This window comes from Hibiscus syriacus, unplaced genomic scaffold, assembly GCF_006381635.1.
Source record: "Hibiscus syriacus cultivar Baekdansim isolate YM2019G1 unplaced genomic scaffold, ASM638163v2 tig00112285_pilon, whole genome shotgun sequence".
NCBI lineage: Eukaryota > Viridiplantae > Streptophyta > Magnoliopsida > Malvales > Malvaceae > Hibiscus > Hibiscus syriacus.
The window spans coordinates 3,036,958-3,047,594 of NW_024063293.1; the positions used below are offsets into that span (position 1 = coordinate 3,036,958).

Consider the following 10,637-nt stretch of genomic DNA (forward strand, 5'->3'; position numbering starts at 1 on the left):
GAGATATAGAGAAATCTAAGCTTAAATTACCTATGCAATTGCGGGGAGAAGACTTGGGAAATAGAATGGTATTTATATAGGAATTTAAGCCTTTATGAAAAACCTAATTTTACTCAAATTACATCTCTTTTACATTAAATAAAATAAATCTAATAAAAAACAAGAAGTATTAAAATAATGCGCTTGCTCTTCATGTTACAGTGGATATTATTAATTAAATATTTGAAAAAAGGAAGGGTTGTGTAGGATTCAATATGATTTAATAAAAGAAAATTATTTATAGAAGAGAGTTTTAAATATTCTTAGGTTTTTAAACTTGTACTCTTCTTTTAGATCGGTCCATATTTTTCCTATATTCCACGTAGGGCCGGGGCTAGGATATTAGAGGTCCTGTGCAAATTCTTAAAGAGATGCACTTTTTCGTAAAGTGAATTAGACAAAAAAAAAATGAGATAAGTTTTATGGTTGTAGCATAGTACTAATTATTGATATTTCTCATATCTTCCTTCGAATAAAGCTTTTTAGGCTCTTTTTTTATAGTTTAATCATCTACGATAATACAATAATCTCATTGTGAACTTTTTTGGGGCCCTTACTATTCGTGACCCTGTTCCGTCTCGCACATTGGGCATGCCTAGCCCCACCTTTGATTCCATGTATTTTTTTATGATTTTGAAATATATTTAGACTGACAATGTTCCCTTATTTAATTCTGTGGCTTATCATAATAATTTACATATACTAAAATTTTAAATATATCAGTCTATAATCTATATGCTACAGCTCATGGTGGAGATTAGAACAAAGACAGAGAGGAGAAGTGATTACTCTAACTAGGTAAAGTAAGTGATTTTAATTATGAAAAAATGAAGGTAATAGATTGCCGGATCATAAAGATAATTTATCCTTTATATATAAGTTGTATGTTTTATGTAGCATCGTGGAGACATGTGTCCACCCTAAAATCCAGATTTTCTGGATTTTCTTTGGTTGGTTCTTTATTTTGGTAAAGTAAGTGATTAATTATGAAAAAATGAAGGTAATAGATTGCCGGATCATAAAGATAATTTATCCTTTATATATATAAGTTGTATGTTTTTATGTATGCATCGTGGAGACATGTGTCCACCCTAAAATCCAGATTTTCTGGATTTTCTTTGGTTGGTTCTTTATTTTATTGATGGTGTCCATCAGAAAATTTTATTTGTGGTTATTTCATTTAAAAATTTTGTGTAGTTAATCTACATGTGCTCACCTTAAAAAATATATATATTTGGATCCGTCGTCTACTTCAAGACAAGGAAACTGTGTTTGTGTTTAATACAATCCAAAACAAAACCTAATTCAGATTTAATCCAACGTAGGATCCTACTTAGAGAACTTTACCACCAATTGTTTTGAAGCAGCTGCCGTTGTAATAAGGAAGACATTTCAATTTGTCATTAGAAATATTTGTTTCAACCATAAGAATATCCACAACCATACTGTACACATAGATAGAAGAAATTTCTTGATTATTAGTTCCTGTTATCAAATATATATGGACATACACTATGGAGTATATACACTATGGAGTATATTAATCCAACGTAGGATCCTACTTAGAGAACTTTACCACCAATTGTTTTGAAGCAGCTGCCGTTGTAATAAGGAAGACATTTCAATTTGTCATTAGAAATATTTGTTTCAACCATAAGAATATCCACAACCATACTGTACACATAGATAGAAGAAATTTCTTGATTATTAGTTCCTGTTATCAAACATATATGGACATACACTATGGAGTATATACACTATGGAGTATATTAATCGAAGCTCCAAATCTAATTCATCTTCTTGACTACTTCCACCAGCCTTGTCGTTTTCATTATGGGATGGACCGATTCTCATGCTGAGACTCTGAGACCAATCCTCGTCCACTCTAAACGGATTCATATACAGTGAATTGTCCACAAATGGTTCATTCCCATGGTGCATGCGTTGGGGTGATGCTGGGAAAAAAGCTTGACAACTCACGTAATGTGGCTGATATCTTTGGATTGGCCGACTGCTCTTGGCTCTATCTTTATTCTTTCCTGTGGACATTCATGTGCCCTCCCAAGGCTTGTGCTGTCGTGAACCCTCGCTTGCAAAACACGCTCTCGTCGAATCTTCGAGCTGATGATGGTTGGTTTAGGGCAAGCGAGGGCACATGAATGTCTATGATAATAATATTTACACATTGATAAGTTAATTTTTATTATAATTTAATTATGATTTGTATTTTTGTTACGAGCATTTATTAATATAAAAGAACAATTTGAGAATCTAAAATAAAAATAAACGAATAAAATAACTACTTAAACACTGATTATAATTTATAAAAATATTATATTTTCAACTAACTCATTTTTAAAACATTTATGTGATTTTTCCCTTTCTATAAAAAAACTCTTAAAGAATAATTTATATTTTACTAACGAATATCTTATAATATTTGTAAGTATTTAATATAAGCATAAAACTAAAAAATTACATTATATAATATAATTGGAAGATAAACGGAGTTTATATCTTCCACATCAAAGTCAATATTGTTCGGTTTATTTTTAAATAGATTTTACTTTTTCTACTAAACCTTATATTTTAGCAATCACATCTGTCATCTTTATTCAAATTTTCAAACCTACTTACGCGTACTAGAGGTGTAAACGATCAACATAAAAAATTTGAGATTTTATTTTAAATAAATATTTTTTATACTTACATTATATTAATAAAAAAATATTTCAAGCCTACTTAAAAAATAGTTAAACATTTAAACTAGTTTCTAAGCTGTTCACATAAAAATTAATTTAAATAAAGATCCAATATTTTTAAATATATTTAAAATATAATCTTTTAAAATAACTAAATAAATATTTAAATTTTTTAATAATCTATCTAAGGTGATTACAAAGTGATATATGTTCAAAATCTTTCTTAACCATTGACAACCCACATTCCGTAGATGAGATGCTTGAACCATAAGTTCTAGAAATAATACCCTTTTGACAATTTTTAGATCATTTGATAGGTTCAAGATTTAAGTTTTTTTTTTATTCTACTCAAGTAAAAATTTAATATTTTTTAAAAAAAAATTATAATTAATCAATTTTAATAACACATTACTTCTATTAAAAAATAAATATAATAACAAATTTAACTCCTTAAGATTTATTCTCTTCGGAGTTTTAATCATTCTTACCTCAATCTTTAAAATTATTTAATTTAATACTTTTAGATAGAAAAATTAATTGGATAGTTAAAGTTGCAATCACTTAAATTTATTGACAGTAATTCATAATTTTTTAATTATTACTAATAAAATATGCATATTATTATGCGAATCTTATGTCAATACCATTAAAATTTTAAACAGTATAATTAATGTTTATTAAAATAATATCACTAAAATTTGAAAGTTGAGAATTAAATTGTTAAATACAAATTAGGATTTAGGATAAAGTAATAAAATAAATAAATACTAAAGACTATATTTATTATTGTTTCAAAAAATAATACCATACCATCAAAACTAATTAAATCAATAATTATTTAAACATAGTAAACAAATATTAAGTTCTTATTTGAGTATACTTAAAAAATGAAAAATTCTTTATTTAACTTTTTTCTAAGATTATATTTGAACATTTAACCTTAATAATGTTACACTCTAAGCTTTAAATGATGTATACATCTTTTTATTATAAGCATCCATTTACATTCAGTCAATTTTTTGTTTTCTTTCAAATAAAGATATTCTCGTGTTAGTCAATAATCTTTAAAATATATAATTAAAAACTCTTAATTGTACTAACAACCAGTTGATCTAGTGGGATAAGGCACTAGGTCCCTTAAACAAGGTCAGGGGTTCAAATCATGACGTTTGCTAATGGAACAAACTGGGTTAGGATGATCACCCTCGCTTCTATAGTACCCAATCTGGATTAATTGGTTAATAGATCAGATACTAGTGATTAATTCAAAAAAAAAATCTCAACTGACACTTTTCTTCATGCAACAGGTATCGGTATCGATGGTAAACTTGGATTACTTGGATACAACGGATACCCTTGGCCGTTTACACAACTTTAAATGACTTGTGTTCAATAAATGTCAACTAAAATTGGTTCTCGACCAAACAAAGATTACTTGGATTGGCGGTCCAGAAAGAATTAAAAAAAATACTATTTACAAGTATATGAAAAAAATAATAATCTCATTGGTATCTATTTTTTAAGTTTTGGATATCTAAATTTGTTAGCCACTAAGAACTCATGTCTTGATCATGATCCCCAATGGCAGTGGAAGCCACCCCAAACTCAGCAACAACGCTGGGAAGTGCTGTAGAAGAATGCAGAGCATTACCGGCTATATTCATGCCACCCAGCTTGCAGACGCCGGTTTCTCTTCCAGGGATGTTCGTGCACGGATTGTGACCGGACTCTTTCACCGGACCTCGAGGGAGCAATTGAACCACGAGCTTATCTTTCACCACCAACTGCTCTCCATTCAGTAGCCTCATTGCTCCAAGTTGGACCGAAGCTACAAACAAGGAGAAAACCAATACGGTTGTGAACAGGTTTTTCCTGTGGGAGAATACCATCTCTTCTCTGTTTTGAGCAAAGTAATTAGAGGAGGGAAAAGTTGATATGTAGAATTGAATGAGATTGGTAGAGGTTGGCGATTTATAGAGAGAGATTGAGCTGTGTTCCCCCCGGTTTTAATCTATGGGTGTGGTTTGACTGCAATCTGAAATGGGTTTAATCAAATATCTGAATTTGACTGAGCCATGTGGTTTGAAGATTGAAACGAGGTGGAACTGATCAACAACACGGTAGCTTCACATACTAACAACCATAAAAGTGGGAAATCTTTGACAATTCACATTTGTTTATAGTCATGGTTGATCATCTACATCGGCCCAAACACATTATATAATGTGAAAAAAAAACATATCCGTATAGCAAAGTAGATATAATGAAAGAGAGAACAAACAAGAATATAGTTTCTATTGCCAATGGCGTTGAAACCATCTGCTATAAAATTGCAAAAGAAACCTTTTTTGTAAAACGAAAAAAACTTCAAAGTTTACCTGCAACGGTGTTGGTTCCGGACTTCAAAATCAAACAGCGGCAGGAATTTAGATCAAGGGAATGACAGCATTGTTTGACAGAACTTAAGATTGACTTGAATATTTCAGTTGAATCCCTGAATAAATAACCATATGATGTTTGAACAGTGAAGGGTTCTGACTTCAGACGTTAGAAAACATGCCTATTTTCTTAACGAGTAAAAGTAATCAACTCTTCACGTAAAAGATTGCAACTTGCCAAGTAAACCACAGCCCTTTATGGAATTTTCTAATCGTAAGCGTCTTTAACATGAGGTACAAGCTAAGATTTCCCCTGTCGTGCATCTAATCCATGCACTTTGGGGGTACACATCATTTGAAAGTACTAGGGTACACATCATTTGAAAGCACTAGGGCATTAGTCACTAATCTGTTAGTCACTGCAGAAATCCCATTTTTCTACAATTTGATGCATCATTCGCTTAGATGTACATTACCGATACAACTAATACCTGTTTGTCTTTAGATAAAGCCTCCATCAGTTTCTCCTTCAGTAGTTCGGCACCACCACTTGAGGCTCCAATGGTGAAGGTGTGAACAATCTTGTCATTATCAGTTGTTGAAACGTCAGATTCATGTGCTGTAATTTGATTTTCCTTCAAAGCTTTTAAGACTCTAGAGACTGGGTGTGCATCCAAAGGGTAGCGCATTGTCACAACTGCATCTTCGTGCCTTTGCTGGAAATCTATATCAGGCATCGGCAACTGCTTTTGTGGATGGTTTACTGTCTCTTTTTCAGTTTCCAATACCCTAATCTTCATCTGGAGGTCTGTGATATAAGTAATGGAATCACCAAGCAGAGAGGCCTTGTCCATCTTAGAGATATTAGGGACAACAGCCCTTAATGCATAGAATCGCTGGTTAAGCTTTTCCGCCTCTGTCGCTCTGCTTCAACATGATTCAATGGTTCTTCTCTCCCATTGCAGGCTTCCTTCCCCTCTTCCTAGGTTTTCGCTCATCAGGTAAAGATGGTGAGTCATCTTTAGGATGCTCCATACCAGAAATTCTTGCTTGTGCATTCCAACCTCCAACAAGTAAATGTGGGAACAACTTTGTGTCCCCTTCACTTTGACATCCATTAGAGGAATTACCATAAAGTGATTGGGACCTAGCGGTTGAGCATCATAAGATTCCAACATGAAGCCCGACTCATCTTCCGTTTTTGGAGAGAAGTTAACAGTAATCGACTGAGACTTTGAACCACCCAAACTAAGTTCATGTCCAAATATCTTAGGAATTGTTTTTGTCTGCACAGAACTGAATCCACGAAACACAATACTCACCGTCTCCACAATATTCTGCTCTTCAGGAATCAACTTAAAGGAACCGAGCTCCACTACCCCAGACTTCACAGGTACAAATGCCACTGTTTGCAATCCAGCAGATCTGGCTAAAATGATCTTGATTGATAATGATTTGAACAAGAATTTGAATCTGAGGTCCAGATTAATTTGCTGACTTGTAGGATTCTCCAGGACCATACGGTGTATCACAATGAAATTTAAAGTACCTTGAGGTGAAAAAAACATCTCCATATCTGATATGCCATTCAACTTAGCAACATAGCTATCCTCCTCTGACCCACCAAAGCCTACATGAAGCTTCTGAAGTACCTGCTTTCTCACCTCATTTATCTTCTCAACACCTTCTGATCTGACATCGACACCAGCTCCACAAAGCTTAGGATCCCGGCAATGTCCATCACCCCAAATCAAGATCGATCCACCAGATTTCAAGCTCGACACTTGCCAGTAAATCCCATAGTTCATATTCGACCTCTATACAACCTCGCAAAGCTTTGTTGCAGACCCAAATAACTGGGCGGCGGAGAGAGATCTGACAGCACGTTCTCAGCAGCCACACTATCAGGTAATCACAGGCTTCAGTACCCAAAACAGATTCCACCTTAGCCATATCTTCCTTTGTCCAAATTTTCACCCATTTTTTTAATTACCGCTCAGAAACAGAGTACCTTACAGCCGTGCTATAAAACCTGTGAATTGCTAAACCATAATCAACAGTGCCCATTCAACTCAAGCACTTGAATTTTTCCCAAAATCCACCGTAGCAGTTAAATTAAAAGCTTTTAACATGCAATTCGACAAATTCCGTAACCATTAAGCAAATTCTAGCAAAATTTTAAAGCATGCCCAATTACCAAATCCAGAAGCAAATGCAAAAAGTCAAAGGAACAAAATTATAGGCAGCACGAAACCCAATACATAAAAAGAAGAAAAATATCCTTACCCGAATTGGGAAGTAGTGGCTGTAAACTTGAGCAAGAGCTTCAGCTGAGAACAATTAGGCTTTCAGATCTGTGAAAATGTTGGGGGTTTTTTCCTTTGTTTGCAAACACTACAAATTGGGTTCTTATCTCCGAAAATGTTCGGGATGTAAATCGGTGCCACGTGGGTCAAATGTTTTCCATATGTTTTTTTTCTTTAGATAAGAATCACTGTCACGTGAATTAGTTACAAAAACGCCGCCTCCATTTTAATTCCCAAATAGTCAAATACGTCAACGCAAAGGGAAGAAGGAAACCCATTTTGCTGGGCCTAATTTATTTAGGTGCGTTATGTTAGTTTCATACATGATTTGATAGTAATTTCCGTAAATTTTAAGATAATTTTAAACACGAAAAGCAGGGCTTCATCACAGCACTGCTCACCAACATAACAATGCCAAATACCTAATAGACAGTTATTTCCACCAATTAGAAGAAAAGATAGTAAAACAGATGATTGTTGGCATATGTTGGTGTCTAAAAAAAACAAAGACGTGAATTTTAGACAAGCAGCCATAATATACATTGTACAGATCTTATATCAAATTATTTAATATAAGTAAATTTTAAAAAAGAAATCATACTGTCTTTAAACACTTTAAAAATAATATTCAAACAATATAAAATATTGGTTTATGCAATACTGACCTAAAACCTTGGGATGCGGCGAGTTCTTATCCATTCCCATGTTCTCTTAAAGAATTGAATCAAGGTTTCCATTTAGAAATTTGACAACACTTTAATTAGTGCTAATGATTATGTTAGCATTAGTGTGTTAAATCAGTACAATGTTGAGGAAGCGAAGGGATGTGTTGAGTTAGTAATTGTTATATTTTTTTAAGAATGATGTTCGAAAATTATTAACTTTTTTGTTCGTTAAAGAGCTTAAGTTGATTTTTCGCTTATTGAAGCTTTAAAGAATTCATTCGTTTCGGAATGAAAAACTTTTGAGTCAGTCATACAATACAAACAAGACTTTTAGACAAGAATTTTGATACACTCACAGTTTATGTAGAAACAAAATTTAAAGTTTGATTGATGAATATATTGTTTGTCGACAGTGATGAATTTAGAAATATTTTAAGAGTATGGGCATACATATTAACTATTGAAATTTTTCGTATAGAGTAGACACAATAAATTTCATATGAATACCCATATTAAATGGACAATTAATATAAAGAAATTGGGATTTCAGGCTGCATATGCTTTGCATCTACCAGTGTCTGTCGACCTATTAATAATCATGATGATTCTATACATACTAAAATCATTATAAATATCTCAATTGAGACTAGAAAGGAATTGACACCTATTATGATTATCCCCATCTTTTTTTCTTCAATCATAATTTTTCATTTAAATCAAAAGAAAAAACATTAATAATCGATCAAATATTTTTGTCATCAATAGTAATAAAATTCTTTATGTAACGCCCTGAATCATGGGTTAGTAGTTTCGGGCTAACATAATGAGCTTAAGTAAATCCATTAGCCAACTTGTGATAAAAATGGTGCTTTTAAGATGGGATCAAAGCTAGAGTGACCAAATGTGTAATTATACCAATTTTCAAAACAAAATATGAAATCCCTTAATTGTGTCTATGTCACCTGTTAAGTGTATAAAAGTGTTATATTATCTACCCTTTTCCCTCTAATTATTGCTAGATTCAGGTTCATCTATTGCATTGTTGGTGTTTTATGCATAATTTCGTAATTTTTCGTCATAACTGAGTTGATCATGCAATTTTATCGTTTCTTGTGGATAAGATGCTATGGTTGTGTTACTTTGTGCAAGAAAACATTCAATGGATAAGCACCACAAAACAAGGGGATAAAACCTAAAAGTTTGGACTTTCACGTAGAGTTTAAAGAGGAAAAGAGGTATTGGTTGCAAGGAAGTTGAAGATAAGATAAAAGAGAATTAATAGCTCTTTATTCCCATTAAAACTCTCATTCAACTAGAATCAAGAAACCTAATCCTCTACTATAAAAATAAGACCAAGACTCAACAAAGAGAGGGAGGCGCATGAGAGAGAAAAAACTAGCGCATACCATATTCTTCTTTTCTTTTTTTTTTCATGTTGTTGGGAAATCTTTATCTTGTATTTCTTTTGCACCCAGCCATGAACTAATTTTAATTGTCTTGGGTTATTGGGTTTTTGTGGTTGTGAAAACTCTTGGATTGTTTAAGTGTTTGATTGCGGTTTGAATTCAAAGTTTGTTCATTATTGGTTCTTTAACTGATTTTGAGTGAATTGGGAGAGGAGCTCGAGAATTATCCATTTATCTAATATCGAGAGAGTTATATTCAAGAAACAAATGAGCATGATCTTCATTTGAACAAACGTTGGTGAAGGTCAATCCATCTTAGGAATAAGATTGGGTTTCAATGCCTAAAAGGAGCGCAAGATCAGTTGTTTTTCACCATGGTTAACACAGGATGTATCCAGGCATGCATAATTGACCAGTCATTCGGGTTAGGGAAAGAAGGCTTGAAGAACGCTCTGCCAAGCTTTGAAGGATGAAACCCATTTGCTACGACAATTGAATCATTTTCAGTTGTCAAGGCAATCGAGTTGTCTAGGTAATCAATTACCCATATCCAAACAGTTGTCACACCGCATTTCTCGATAACCATGTCATGCTCTCTCACTTGATATCACTATACTTTTATTTACTTGTTCATTTATTTATTTGTTAATTCAACTCATACTATTAGCAATTTATTTCTTTTTACAGTGCAATAAGTTAGAATACAGAGTTGTATCAATCTCTGTGAGGACGATATCTTTTCTATACTATAACTTGCAACGTGTACTCCTACACCATTTGTGAGCACTTAAATCAGCAACATCACCTTGATATCTCATTTTCTTCCCACTTCACTTTGTCATTTTTTCATCTTCTTCAACTTCTTTCTTCTTTTGAGCTAGAGCAAAGGTTGAAGCTTTAGTGCTTCCTCAGCTAGTCTTACCAAGGCCAGGTAAGTATCATACCCTCTATCCTTAAAGCTTTAATTCAAGCCCTCAATTTCCTATTTTAGGGTCCCCAAAATGTGGGTATAGTGAGTTAGAAAACCCGTTCTTTTTAAAGGATTCAGCCTCTAAAAACGTTTTTAAACACTCCCTAAACTTCCTAGCAACATTAGTAACATCTATGTAAATTGTCTAAATGAAGAAGTTGGAGAACCACT

At 33.1% G+C, this 10,637-nt stretch overlaps 1 protein-coding gene and 1 pseudogene across 1 annotated transcript; both read right to left on the minus strand.

The window, feature by feature from the left end:
• Positions 1–4,257: 4,257 nt before the first annotated feature.
• On the minus strand, positions 4,258–4,907 carry LOC120177169. The gene has a single exon (XM_039183392.1). The coding sequence runs from the start codon at positions 4,628–4,630 to the stop codon at positions 4,292–4,294; it is 339 nt and encodes a 112-aa protein (XP_039039323.1). The 5' UTR covers positions 4,631–4,907; the 3' UTR covers positions 4,258–4,291.
• A 439-nt stretch (positions 4,908–5,346) lies between these two features.
• Positions 5,347–7,264, minus strand: LOC120177168 (annotated as a pseudogene).
• Positions 7,265–10,637: the final 3,373 nt, after the last annotated feature.